This window comes from Eptesicus fuscus, chromosome 13, assembly GCF_027574615.1.
Source record: "Eptesicus fuscus isolate TK198812 chromosome 13, DD_ASM_mEF_20220401, whole genome shotgun sequence".
In the NCBI taxonomy this organism is placed as follows: Eukaryota; Metazoa; Chordata; class Mammalia; order Chiroptera; family Vespertilionidae; genus Eptesicus; species Eptesicus fuscus.
In genome coordinates this window covers 23086720-23100914 of record NC_072485.1, presented here as the reverse complement: position 1 = coordinate 23100914, position 14195 = coordinate 23086720, and the positions used below count along the sequence as shown (strand labels likewise).

Below are 14195 nucleotides of genomic sequence, written 5' to 3'. Positions count from 1 at the left end.
GAAGGAAGTGGACTCTGATCTTCCGTTCAGCCAGGAGGCTCGGCATCGCAGGCTCGCCTTCCCGCGGTACCTGCGCCCGCCCTCGCGCCGTAGCGACTTTTGGAGAGTCTCTGGTCCCCTGCGCGCACCGAGGCGTGAGCCGGGTCCTCGCTCGAAGGCGCGGGTTCGGGCCACAAAGGTTGAGCGCTGGGGCGGATCTGGAAGGTCCGGGCGGACCGGGCGCCAGGCTGGAGCGGTGTGCAGGGCTGGCGCTGAAAGGCCTGGGACCCCGGGGGACAGGATCCGGAGTAACGGGTGATGAGCCTGCGGGGCGCAGCCGGGAGCCCGGGAGCAACGGAGGGGGAAGCGAATGGGTGGAGGTGCAGCAGGAAACGCCCGGGGCCTGGCCGGGCCGGTCGGGCTGGGGGCGCCGCGGAGGGGAGGGACGGGGCGGCGCCCGGCTGGCCTGCCGCGCTCGCTCACCTCGCCCTGGCGGCGCGCCCCGCGGGCAGTTGCGGGGAGGGGAGCAGGATCTGCGGACCTTGGGATCCGGGACCGCCCTCTCCGCGTTGAGGGCCGGCGGCGAGCGGCAACGACGGCTGGAACCGCAGCGGCAGTATGAGAGCGGGCGCCGCTGCCCCACGCCTGCGGACACGCGGCCCGCGGCGGCTCTGTCCGCGCGCGCCATGGGGGTGCCGTGGGGCCCCGCGGGCTGCGCGCGGCGCGGGCGGCGCGGGGTGCGGGGGCTGCCGCGGACCGCCTCGGCGCTGGCGGCCACCGGCCTGCTGTGCACAGCGCTGGCCGCCTACGCCTGCTGGGGGCAGCTGCCGCCGCTGCCCCGGGCCCCCCGCGCCCCGCCGCGGCCGGTGGGCGTGCTGCTGTGGTGGGAGCCCTTCGCCGGGCGCCACAGCGCCACGAGGCCGCCCCCCGACTGCTGGCTGCGCTTCAACATCAGCGGCTGCCGCCTGCTCACGGACCGGGCCGCCTACGGGGAAGCCCAGGCTGTGCTTTTCCACCACCGAGACCTCGTGAAGGGTCCCCTGGACTGGCCCCCGCCCTGGGGCGTCCGCGTGCGCTCGGCGGAGGAGCTGCAGCTGCGGGTATTGAACGGGGAGGAGGAAGCCCTGGACGTCTCGGGCCACAGGCCCCCGGGCCAGCGCTGGGTGTGGATGAACTTCGAGTCGCCCTCCCACTCCCCGGGACTGCGAAGCCTGGCCGGTAACCTCTTCAACTGGACGCTGTCCTATCGGGCCGACTCGGACGTCTTTGTGCCTTACGGCTACCTCTACCCCAGGACCCATCCCAGCGACCAGCCCCCAGGCCTGGTCCCCCCGCTGTCCCGGAAACGGGGGCTGGTGGCCTGGGTGGTGAGCAACTGGGACGAGCGCCAGGCCCGGGTGCGCTACTACCACCAGCTGAGCCAGCACGTGTCCGTGGACGTGTTCGGCAAGGGTGGGACCCGGCGGCCGGTGCCTGCCATTGGGCTTCTGCACACGGTGGCCCGTTACAAGTTCTACCTGGCCTTTGAGAACTCGCAGCATCTGGACTATATCACGGAGAAGCTCTGGCGCAACTCGTTGCTGGCTGGCACCGTGCCGGTGGTGCTGGGCCCCGACCGTGCCAATTACGAGCGCTTTGTGCCCCGCGGTGCCTTCATCCACGTGGACGACTTCCCTAGTGCCTCCTCCCTGGCCGCCTACCTGCTCTTCCTGGACCGAAACCCAGCTGTCTACCGCCGTTACTTCCACTGGCGCCGGAGCTACGCCGTGCACATCACCTCCTTCTGGGACGAGCCTTGGTGCCGGGCCTGCCAGGCCGTGCAGAGGGCTGGCGACCGGCCCCAGAGCAAACGCAACCTGGCTCGCTGGTTTGAGCGGTGAAGCCACCCAGGGAGGTCAAGTCATCAGCTTTTTGATCCTTTGCTGTGCATCTGCTGGAATGCTGAGTCCTGGGATGAAGGTTTTGCTTTATGGGGAACAAGGTGATTTGCCAGTGTTATTCAGCACAAAGGCTGGGTGGGTAGGATCTGGGTTCAGTTCTTTTATGGTTGTTTTTTTTTTTTTGCGCGAGTAGGAGTTGGGCTCTCTCTGCTAGTGATGGGCATCAGTGTTCAGCACTGAAGCGGGCCCTTCCTCCCCTTGTAAGTAACCAGGGCGGAGGTGAAGAAATAGCTTACCTACAAGAAGCCATTGAGTCAGTTGCTCTGAGTTTCCCTCGTCTGCCACAGGTCATATTTGTGGCCTGTGCTGAGTCCAAATGTCATGCACACTGCTGCTCGTTTCACATTTCCTTGGACTAAGGTGCAGCGAACCCCTGGTTCTAGAAAGATCCTTGTTGCGGCATGGTGGAAGGACTGTGGCTGCGGCCACAAGGACGTCTTTCTCTTTGTCGGCTGAATTCCTCAAGGCCTCAGCTCCTAAGAAAGGTGAGGAGGGCCATCCAAGAATCCGTTGACTGTTTCTTAACAAGTCCTGTTTGTTCCCCTGCCGGTGAGTGGAAACAAGATGCTGGACTGTCCTTGGAGAAGAGTGAAGGTGAATATATAAGTGTACCTCTCTTTACACCAGTGTGTTCTTGAAGAGCTGCTTTCCTTCTTCTTTTAATCCTCACCCTGAAGATATGTTTATTATTATTATTATTATTATTATTATTACTAATTTTAGAGAGAGGAAGGGAGAGAGCCAAACATCCATTGGTTGCCTCCACACTCACCCCAACTGGGGATCAAACCAAAACCCAAGGATCAAAGCAAAACCGCCAGGTATGTGCTCAAACCCACAACCCTTTGGTGTACCGACAGCACTTCAGCCAACTGAGCCGCTCCATCCGGGCCCCAAAAGCTGCTTATCAATCACATCCCAAATTCACTGCCCCAGGGGGAGTTCAGTATTTAATACAACCGTATGGAGAATCCCTTTACAATGTGAATAATCATCCCTAACTAATTTCTTCTCTGTGTCTATGTTTTTCTATAACCTGGATTGCTTTTTTAAAAAGCATATTAAAATTACAGATGTGAAAATAAAGCAGAAGCAGCTTTCTTCTCCCCACTTCCCAGAACACCAGACTGTGTTTACAAGACAGAAGAGAAGGAAGCCACAGTGTCATTTTCCACAAAATTACTTACTTTGTGTCTTTACTGGACCTGAAATTTAAACTGGAATATCATTCCTCCAGGGGTGCTGGCATTACCTGTCAGCAGAACAGTGAAAGGTTGTACTGCATTGTGGGATCATGCAAAAGGAAAAAAGTTTCATGGTGTCTGTTAATGGCAGTGTTTGTTTCGATCAGTCAGTTTTTTGTTACGTGTTTAGTTGCTAGGGAATGGAACTAAATTGGTGTCTGTGATGAACTTTTGTCTTTTGTTAAAGGCTAAACTGCAATTCACCTTGGGGCCAGTAGGTTCGCTTCCTTGTCTGCATAGTGGTACACATATCCTCACATTTCTAATGCCCTTGAGACTGTGCCACGGAACCAACTTTGAAAATATATGCATTGACTTTAAAAGTTGTTTGAGCAGTATATTCAATAGGTGTTATCATGTGCCTTACTCTGTGCCAAACACTGGGCTTGGGGTACCACAGGAAAAACAGAAATATGTAAGGCAAGGTTCCTCTCTGAAAGGCTCTTACAATCTACCACTGCCAACAAGTAATCAGTGAACTTTGATAAATCAACTGGCAGAACCTATTTGTTTAAAGCGATATCCTTAGTGACATAGACCATAAGTGAATTACTAGAAAGCCAGTTGACTTACAGCCTGAAATAATAGTTTGTTTCTTGATTTATTATAATAAGTACCCTCAGTGACTAATTATTGTGGGTAGGGTCCAAGATTAATTAGATTTACACACGGTTCTGCTGTGAATAATTATTTTGCATTTGACTACTACAATTAGTTGAATCATAAAATTTTATCTCTGCATTTGTTGTAGACTCACTTAAAAAATCACTGAAATCTAAAACGTGCTTCAATTCTCTTTATCCTTAAAAGGGGAAATTAAAATCCACGGGTAAGACTTCCTATTTAAAATATTATGGCCTGGGCAGAATTATAATTACAAAGTATTAACTGTCCAACAAAGAAAAAGGAAAAATCTGTTCTTAAAATGAATATTTATGGGATACTGGCCAGTGATCTTGGTGTTATTAGGAATCTACATGAGACAGTGGGAGAGAGTTTAGGTTTTGAGGGTAACCTGGCTTAGAGTTGAATTCCAGCAGTGTGACCTTGGGCAAATTAGTAATAACCCTGAACCTAAGCTCCCTTATCAGTAAAATGGGGGAAGAAAACACTTCATAGCTCATTGTGAGCATGTCAGGAAATAAAATAGGTTTAAAGGCAGTTACTCAATTGGTGAGGAAAAAATATATTTTTTTTTCCTTCTTTCCCTGCAGTGGTTTCAGGGTGCCTCCATATTCATTTACATGTTTAAAATTATATGAAATAAAAAGGAAGGGACCTCCTATCATGTATTTCAAATGAATTCCTAAAGCTAAGCCTATTATTTCAAAAATCTTTGCCATTTACTAGTAGACTGACCTTGAATTTGCAGACCACCTATGCTTTCTTGGAGAAAAAAAAAGGTTGTTTTTGTTTTGGTTGAGTTATATAAGTAAATATTATTTTACTAATGCTCTTCTCACTATCGTCCATTTAAAAGTAACCACATATTGAATATTTAGCATGAGGAAGCTATAATTGCATTATTATTTATTTGAAAATTTGGGGTGTGAAATGAAGACTATTTTAAAAGGCTAATCTCATCAAAGAGCAAGACAAATGTGGCAATTGTTCATTTTATGGTATTTTATTTTTCATATTCTAAACTGAGCAGCTTAAAATTTCACAAGCACTAAATATAAAATGTACATAAATGCATCATATAGATTTCAAAATATCTTTCCTATGATTGCCATGGCCTTCCTTTAACGCATAAGCTTTTCTTTACAACTTATTACAAACTGAGTATTTTTAGCACTTGATGACTCTAATTACATGAGTGCATCTGGAATGAATTTGCCTCAGGAAAGACAGTCTGACTGGCGCTCAGTATTCACAGATCCTTCCCAGTGTCCAAGCCCTTCCCTGGCGGTAATTTAGAGACAGGGAGGCTTCATGGAAAGAGCTTGCAATTTGGAGCCAGAACCTGGGTAAGCGGTTCTGCCACATTCTACCCCTAAATAAACTGAGTTTTGGCTTCCTCCTTTATAATGCAGGAATGCCCCTACAAGACAAGGGCTAAATGTGATGATGCATGCCAGGGTGCTTTGTACATTGTAAGTTGCTATACAGTTACAGGATGTTCTACATTTTCAAGGCTCTAGAGGAGGGGTTGGCATACTTTTTCTATTAAGGGCCCGAGAGTGAATATTTCAGGCTTTGCAGGACATGCAGTGTCACCTCCTGTGGTAGTGCACAAGCAGCCGTTGTCAATACATAAACAAATGGGGTGCCTGGATTTGGCCGCAGTCAGTTTGTCAACTCTGTTCTAGACTTTTAGAGATAGAAGGGATTTGAGAACCTACCTGATGGGGGCTTCTTAGAATGGGCTTAGGAATTGTAACTTAAAAATTTTAGAGGCAGATATTCCCTGGTTCCTAGGCCAGCTTTGCAAGATTTGCTAATCTTTAATAATAAAAGGGTAATGTGCTAATTAGACCGGACGTCATTCCAGACGTCCTTCCTGACGAAGCCGGGCCAGAGGGAAGCCTACTTTTGCACAAATTTCATGCATTGAGCCTCTAGTTGTCTTATATTGGACAAATTAGTTAAGCTTTCTGTGTTTTGATATTCTCATATCTAATTGAGGGTAAGCATATATAATTTATAGAGGTGCTGGGAGAATTAGATAAGAACTTACAGTACTCAGTACAGTGTGTCACACATAGGAAGCACCTGGAAGATAGCTGTGATGTCACGAGGGCATTTAGTAGTGGCAGAACCAGCCTTGCACAACCACTTGGAGCCTCCGTCACTTGAACTGCAAAACGAGAGGGTTGTACAAGATCTTCTCTTGGGACCTCTAGTTCTCTTGCCATCATTCTACTAACTGGCACCTTGGGGCGTTAAGAACTAACCCACCTCCCCACCTGCCTTCCTTACAGTCTGGAAATGACTTACTATGCAGCAGCAGTAAACTGGCAGAAAACCAGGCACCAGAGAGGGACACTGATGTAGTGTCACACGCTTTAGATGGCAGGGAAGGGAGCCAGGTCCTTGGTAATTAGTCTGGTGAATAATTGCATTGAATCCATTTCAAGTCATTCTTGGATGTGTCTCAGGGACTTTTATGCTACACATTCTTATAACAAATCAATAATTTCTGTATACGTGTTCAGGTTATTTTGACAAAATAATTAAAGTAATGAAATGAAAAATGAGTCTTTGTTTATAATGTGTATTCCCAGGCACTAATGTGGGGTTTATTTGGTCAAAGGATTTTCTGTAAGTTCATTGGTTCTAGGTGGGTAACTGAAATGCAAAGGCTTTGCCTCCTCTGAGTTGTACCTGGTCCTATTGTCTTTCTTGCTCATCTCTCCAAGGGCGTAAGTAGTAGACTCCTTTCTCTCATTCCATCTTATTTACTAAGTGCTCAGATGCCCTCTCTCTAGCCTCCGGTTCACTAATTTAAAAAATGCCATTTTTTTTAAAGAGGTGGAATAAAGTCTGGGAACGTGATAGTTGGCAAAGGTATCTTTCTTAACAGCTGGTGCTCAAATTATTGAAAGGGGGAAATATGAAATTGGAAAAAACACTGATTATTTCCCCTGCTTTCCCTCCTCCAACACACACCGACACTGACATGCTCATTTCACTACAGATTTTGAAAAATGATGACGGCCATTTGAGGGGAGGAGAGACAAGTAAAGAGGAATCAGTAGTGAATGAGTGAAAACAACAACTGCACTATAAAGTAGAACAGATGGGGAGTGAAGAGGAAAAAGGAAATGAGTAAAGTGTTTGAAGAGAAAAGGAGATTAGAAAGGAGAGGGAAGATAAGATAAGAGTAAGACAATGAAGGAGGTAGGATAAAAGAGGAAAATATGCTCAGAGAATGAGGGAGTGGGGCCAGAGCCTCCGTTCAATGCCACTTTTCTAAAAAGAAGCCTGTGTTCCAACTTGAAACGCAGCGTCTGGTGGCAAATGGAGAATGAAATCAGGAAGTTTGAACTCACTGACGGGGAAAGTTAGGTACTTAACAAGGAATAAACGAACATTTCAGCAGAAATATAAAACGATCTCTTGATTCATTACAACAGATTCTTTTTTTTTTTTTTATAACAGATTCTTGAACTCTGATGAATGCTTCTTTTTCATCTTGGAAAAATCACATTCATTGCAGTTTTTAAAACATTCCCAATGGGCATACTTCAACTGTACTTGATATCCACTCTCAGAGAAATTTCTTTTTTTTATATAGGCATAATCACAAATTGACTCTTTGAAGAAGAATCAAAAGACTCAGCACATTTGATACACTTCAGAGTTTCATGTGGAATCCTCTTGTAAAAACCACTTCAAGTTAAGTTGTAAAGGATCTAATTTTGAGTTCTTCAAATTAATCTTTTTTTAAGTTACTGAATCTTACCTAAATATACTAAAAAAATAATGCTCTATTTAACACAAGTGCTAAAATTTTAATCTGAATTACTTTTAAAAGGGGAGAAATGGACTACTCAACAGCACAAATACTGCTTCAGTGCCTGCTACGCCCAGGTCTAGGGATGTGCAAGGACTTGGGATGTAAATAACATTAAGGTGAGGACTCAGCACTCAAAGAGTGTATATTCTAGTGGGAGAAACAGACATGGTGACAGATAATCCCAACACATAAGTATTGTTGAAATAAAGGTATATCATAGAAAGATCATGTGCAGAATCATAGAATTTAAGGGGAAAACAAAGCAAACTCAGTAGGAGCCTCAGAAGGGCCAGAGGATTACATGTCAGGACTAGAATTCCTTCATCACAAACTAAGTCTTTTTTTTTTTTACTTATATATTTGAGTGTTTATTTTTTAAAGTAAGATTTTATTTTTTTTATTATTATTTTTTTAATTTCTTTATTGATTAAGGTATCACATATTTGTCCTCATCCCCCCATTCCCATCCCACACCCCTCCCCACGCATGCCCTCACCCCACTGTTGTCCTTAACCACTGGTTAGGCTCATATGCATGCACACAAGTCCTTTGGTTGATCTCTCCCCTATATCCCCACCCTTCCCTACCCTCCCTCTGAGGCCAGACAGACTGATCCATGCCTCCTTGTTTCTGGGTCTGTTCTTGTTCATCAGTCCATGTTGTTCATCATTTCCCCTAGATGAGTGAGATCATGTGCTACTAGAAATACACTTATAAGAACCAAAAATGAGACAAGCAATAATTGTTATGCTGAAAAGCAAATGAATCAGTCTGTAGTGAGTTTCTTTCTGGGCCAACAGTTCTTTTGCGGCCCAATTTCAATGTCAAACAGTTCCTTATGTGTACATGTCGGCAATGATATTTCAGTTCTGGATGGTGGACAAATGGTGGTAATGCAGATCCAACCCTCTCTGGTTTGGTCCTGGGCAACCTGCAGTGACACACAGCTGCTGACTGCTAGTATGGCAAGGCGACTTCAGCGTCTTCCATCGCTGGACTGCTTCTTTTCTGTCTTCATGGCTGGAGTAGTCCTGTCGATTCCTCTCTGTTGCCGGGATCCACGTGGTCTCGGAGTTGTTTTCTGAAAATATACAAACATATTCTCGACCAAAAGTTAATAAAGGAATATTTCCTATAAATTTGACTTGGGATCCTTTTTCATTTTTTGCCCAAATGATTTTCCTCTGGCTTGTTTTGACACCATGTGTGTTTTTCATGGGTGTCTTGCTTTTAGCATTACAATTAGTTTTCTAAAGTAAAAATTTTCTAGATGTAATTTACTTACAGGATATTTTCCCTTACATGATATTCTTCTACTATCCCCCCTTTTTTTGATTTAAATATTAGGACGCTTTTGAAAATTTTTTAATGTAGTCTTGATAGCTTTTAAATTTTATTTTTTGCACTATAATATGACTGCTTTAGGTTCATTACCTGTTATGCAATTTTATCATGAGATGAAAAACTAAGTCTTCTTAATGTTCTTTCCAAAAGGTACACATGTGCCAGCCTCTGGTCTCCATACTTATCTATCTGATTATTTTCACTAATTCCACAGTTAAAAATAAACATCATTATTAGCATCATCTTCAAAATGACTAATCTCTAGAGGGATTTTTCTCTCCTAGCAACTAGGAACACCTGCTCTTACCCTATGACTTTTTCTGTTCTCGTAATGTTTGGTAAACATTTTCGAAATCTCTGTTTCATTACATGAAACTTAATCTGAAATACAAATAAGCACAATCATCTTAGTGATCTAAGAGAAATACTGTTAGATAAAGATGAGTCTTATCTAATGATTTTATCAAGCCTCCTTCTTTGAGATTTCAGAGAGGGAGGGAGAAGAAGAGGGAGATAGAAACATCAATGATGAGAGAGAATCATCATACAGCTGCCTTCTGTATGCCCCCTACTTGGGATCGAGCCTGCAACCCAGGCATATGCCCTGACTGGGAATTGAATTGGTGACCTCTTGGTTCTTGGATTGATGCTCAACTGCTGAGCCATACCCAGCTAGGCCAGTCATTCATTCATTTTATAATATACTAGAGGCCTGGTGCACAAAATTCATGCACGGGTAGAGTCCTTAGGCCTGGTCTGGTGATCAGGGCCAATCGGGGCCTTCCAGCTGCTGGCCGGGGCCTTCCTTTGTTCCATTCCACCCCCTGGTGGTCAGCGCATGTCATAGCGAGCGATAGAACTCCTGGTCGAACTCCCATGGGGACACTTTGCATATTAGCCTTTTATATATATAGACTAGAGGCCCGATGCATGAAAATTTGTGCAAGAGTGGGCCTTCCTTCCCTTGGCTGCTGGCACCGGCTTCCTGTCAGCACTGGCTTTCCTCGGGCTGCCCCCAGGCACCCGGGACCCGGGTTGGCTTCCCTCTGGCTCCAGCTTCATCAGGAAGGATGTCCAGAATGATGTCCAGAAGATGTCTGGTCTAATTAGCATATTACCCTTTTATTATTATAGACATTTACACACAATAGGTATTTTGCTAGATTCTGGGTTCACGAGGTGAAAAACATGGTCCCTGCCCTCAAAAAGACCACAGTCTAGAACCAGCAGACAAACTAATGAAGCAATGATTTTCAAGTGCCTTGATTAGCATCATAGCATAGCAATGTCTGGAGTGCAATGGGAGCATAGATGAGGGGTGTCTAATTCAACTAGGGCATCAAAAGTAAGTGGAAATTAGGGAAGATGTTTCTGATCTAGAGGAATGTCTGTGTGAATCTTGAGTTTTTAAATATGAAGAGAAGTTACCAAGTACCCTTAAGAGGTGAATACAGGAGATATATATTGGGAAGAACTAGCATGGGCAAAAGCTCATACATATGAGAGAATATGATAGGTTAGACTCAGCAAGCATGTCACGAGTTTGACATGCTTGGGTTAGAGGAACTGGACCAGAAGACAAGGGTGTGCTGGGGACAGGAATGGGAGGTAAAGAGGGTAAGAGGTGATTCTGGAAAGGAGATCAGGATCTGATCAGGAAGAGCCTTGAAAATAAGGCTAAGAATTTTGGAGTGTTTCCTAACAGGGGAACCATTGAAGGAGTTAGTTGGCTTTGCCAAGGATAAATCCCAAAGAGGAGACATGACCTTGGCCAGTGCTTCTTCTTTCTACAGGTTTTTGAGTAGACAGAAGTCTCAAGTGTTCAGTTCACCATGTTCCATTTGCATGCCTGAAGTCTAATGAAGTTTAGTTAGTTCAATTAATTCCCTTCAGGCATTTCAGTTGTGCAGCACTGTGCCATTTCAGGATCCAGGAAGCAGGTCTTGTGGTCAAGTTCCATCATCTTCCAAATTTTTCTCATGCCTCTTTGGGAACAGCTCCCACTACATCCTTCTCTTGACAACCGTTGATCTCTTCTAAGGTTGTACTTTGCTTTTTCTAAAATGTCATAAATGAAACTGAGTAGTATGTTACTTTTTAAAAAATATATTTTTATTGATTTCAGAGATAAAGGGAGAGGAAGAGAGAGATAGGAATATCAATGATAAGAGGGAATCATTGATCGGCTGCCTCCTGCACGCTCCCTACTGGGGACCAAGCTAGTAACCTGGGCATGTGCCCTTGACTGGAATCGAACCCGGGACCCTTGAGTCTGCAGGCTGATGCTCTACATACTGAGCCAAACTGGCTAGGGCAGTATGTAACCTTTTAATCTGGCTTCTTTTTCTTAATCCATTGGAGAGTCTTCAGTATTGTTGCATGTATCAGTAGTTCCTTTTTTCTTTTTCCTCTAAAATGTTTTTATTGATTTCAGAGAGAGAGGAGGGAGAGGGATAGTGAGATAGAAACACCGATGAGAATGAGAAACATAGATTGGCTGCCTCCTGCATGGCCCCTATCAGGGAACGAGCCCCAAACCCGGGCACGTGCCCTGACTAGGAATTGAACCAGTGACCTCTTGGTTCATGGGTTGATGCTCAACCACTGAGTCACACTGGCCAGGCAGTAGTTCCTTTTTATTGATGACGAGTATTCCATTAAATCTTTATATTCTGCATACAAATTCTTTATCATATATATATATATGTGTATATATATATATATATTAGACTTTATATTTTAGAGCAGTTTCAGATTCACAGCAACATTGATTGAGAGGAAGGTACAGATATTTCCCATATATACCCTGCCCTCACATGTGCATAGCCTACTGCATTATCCATATTCCCCATCAGCATGGTATATTCACTACATCGACACATCATAATCACCCAAAGTTTATAAGGTTTACATTGGGGGCCAGTCTTAGTGTTGTACATTTTATGGTTTGGACTAATGTATAATAACATGTTTTCACAATTATAGTTTCATACAGAATAGTTTTACTGCCCTTAAGTTCCATGTATTCATTCCTCCCAGCCCCCAACTCCTGGCAACCACAGATCTTTTTACTCTATCCATAGTTTTGCCTTTTCCAGAAAGTCTTATAGTTGGAATCATGGTGTATGAAGAAGCCTTTTCAGATTGGCTTCTTTCACTTAGTAAGTATGCATGCAAGGCTTCTCCATGTCTTTTCATGGCTTGATAACTCATTTCGTTTTAGCACTGAATAATATTCCATTATCTGGATTTACCACAGTTTATTTATCCGTTCACCTACTGAAGGAAATCTTGGTTGCTTCCAAGTTTGGGCAATTATGAATAAAGCAGCTATAAACATCCATGTGCAGGTTTATGTGTGGGAAGTTTTAACTCCTTTAGGTAAATAGCAATGAAAGTCATCACTGAACCCATATGGTAAGAATTTGGTCATTTAAGTTTATATCTTGAACTGTGCCACTTAACCATATTCTCTCAGGTTTTTATGTCCTAAGGAATAAGAAGAAATTGTTATTTTTTTGTTGACTTAGATGCTACTGCCACATTCTTCTTCTTCTATGTTGTTCTTTAAATATCTGACAATACTGTCCTTTTTACTTGATGTACTGAAAAGGAAATGGGTTAAGGCAAGTATGTCAAACTTGAGGCCCGCAGGCCACATGCCTCGTTTATTTGGCCCGCGTTAGTCTTTGAGTTTGACATGCTTGGTTTAAGGTATTCAGGAGACTAAAAGGCCAATAGGCCAACTCTGCGTAGTGCTATCCTTGGTTTTAAGTTAATACTGCTGATTTGGGCAGGACACTTAGGAAGCCCAGAGTAGACTACCCCATACAAATAAACAGGCAAGTCCTGTTATTCTTTCATTGAAAAGGATTGATATGAGATTAGGATGGTTAACTCATAGTAGCACAGGCAGTTTCGCTCTCTCATTCTCAATCTGTAAAGTCAGTCAGTAAAACTGACTACAAAGTTCCTCTTTATTTCCACATAGCAATTTACCTATTTGTGTTTTCAGGACACACTTTGCCCTCAGTATTTTCTGTTACACTTTTAAATGAGCATTTGTTTATCATGTTTCATACATAATTAAACAGAAAATACTCAGTAATTTAGATGCCATTTTGAAAGTGTCCAATTTTAAAAATCGCCTAGCTTACCCTTGCTGGTTTGGCTCAGTGGATAGAGCGTTGGCCTGCAGACTGAAGGATCCCAGGTTCAATTCCAGTCAAGGGCATATGCCTGGGTTGCGGGCTTGATCCTCAGTAGGGGGCGTGCAGGAGTCAGCCAATCAATGATTCTCATCATTGATGTTCCTATCTCCATTTCTCTCTGAAAGCAATAAAAATATATTTAAAAAATCGCTCAGCTCAGTGGTTGAGTGTCGACCCATGAACCAGGAGGTCACAGTTCAATTCCCAGTCGGGGCACATGCCTGGGTTGTGGGTTCCATCCCCAGTAGGGGTGTGCAGGAGGCAGCCAATCAATGATTCTCTCTCATCATTGTGTTTCTATCCTTCTCTTCCTCTCCATTCCTCTCTCTGAAATTAAAAAAATCCCGGATTTTAAAATAATCAATTTTCTCCTTTCTTTTTATACTTTTCTGCATTATATTTATTCTTTCCCCTAGTCTTAACAGATACATTCCCATTGAAGAAAAAAAATATGTCTTTACCATTATCTCTGCCTCGTTCTATTTGAAAACACTTTACCAGTAGTACTCTGAAATGGCTAATAAAATTCTAAACTTTTAAAAATTGTTACATAATAAGAGAATCAAAAGTATTATATAGCATTCTTGGAAATTAGTCATACTCTACTCTGTCTCCTCTTGAAAAATTTATTAAGGCCCTTTATTGCTTAGTAATTCTATATGCATGTAGCATATACCATAAACCACAATTATTTAGACATCAACTTTAGCAACCTGCCATTCTGCTTAAAATTCCATTTGCATTCTCTTGGGGTTATGGTTATAATATCTTGCTTTATTTATTAAGTATATTAATCTACAGCCTAAACTCTAAGCACTGAGCAAGTTGCACTTAGTAAGCAAGATTCAAGTTTACTTCTGTGTATTATAAAGCATCGGAATAATGATTCTGTATTTTGCTCTCCTAATTGCCAAAATTGCTGAGTCATTTGGAAAAGATGATTACAGAGTTGGCCTGAAATTTCTTTATGGAAAAGTATGAAATGATAGGACAATATAAGGCAGAGAAGAAAAAA

General features: G+C 43.8%; 1 protein-coding gene across 1 annotated transcript; it reads left to right on the top strand.

The window, feature by feature from the left end:
- The first annotated feature begins 251 nt into the window (after positions 1–251).
- On the top strand, positions 252–1859 carry FUT4 (fucosyltransferase 4). The gene is given in 2 exon segments (XM_054725370.1): positions 252–526; positions 529–1859. Coding segments are annotated over 2 exon segments (1560 nt in total). The 5' UTR covers positions 252–297.
- Positions 1860–14195: the final 12336 nt, after the last annotated feature.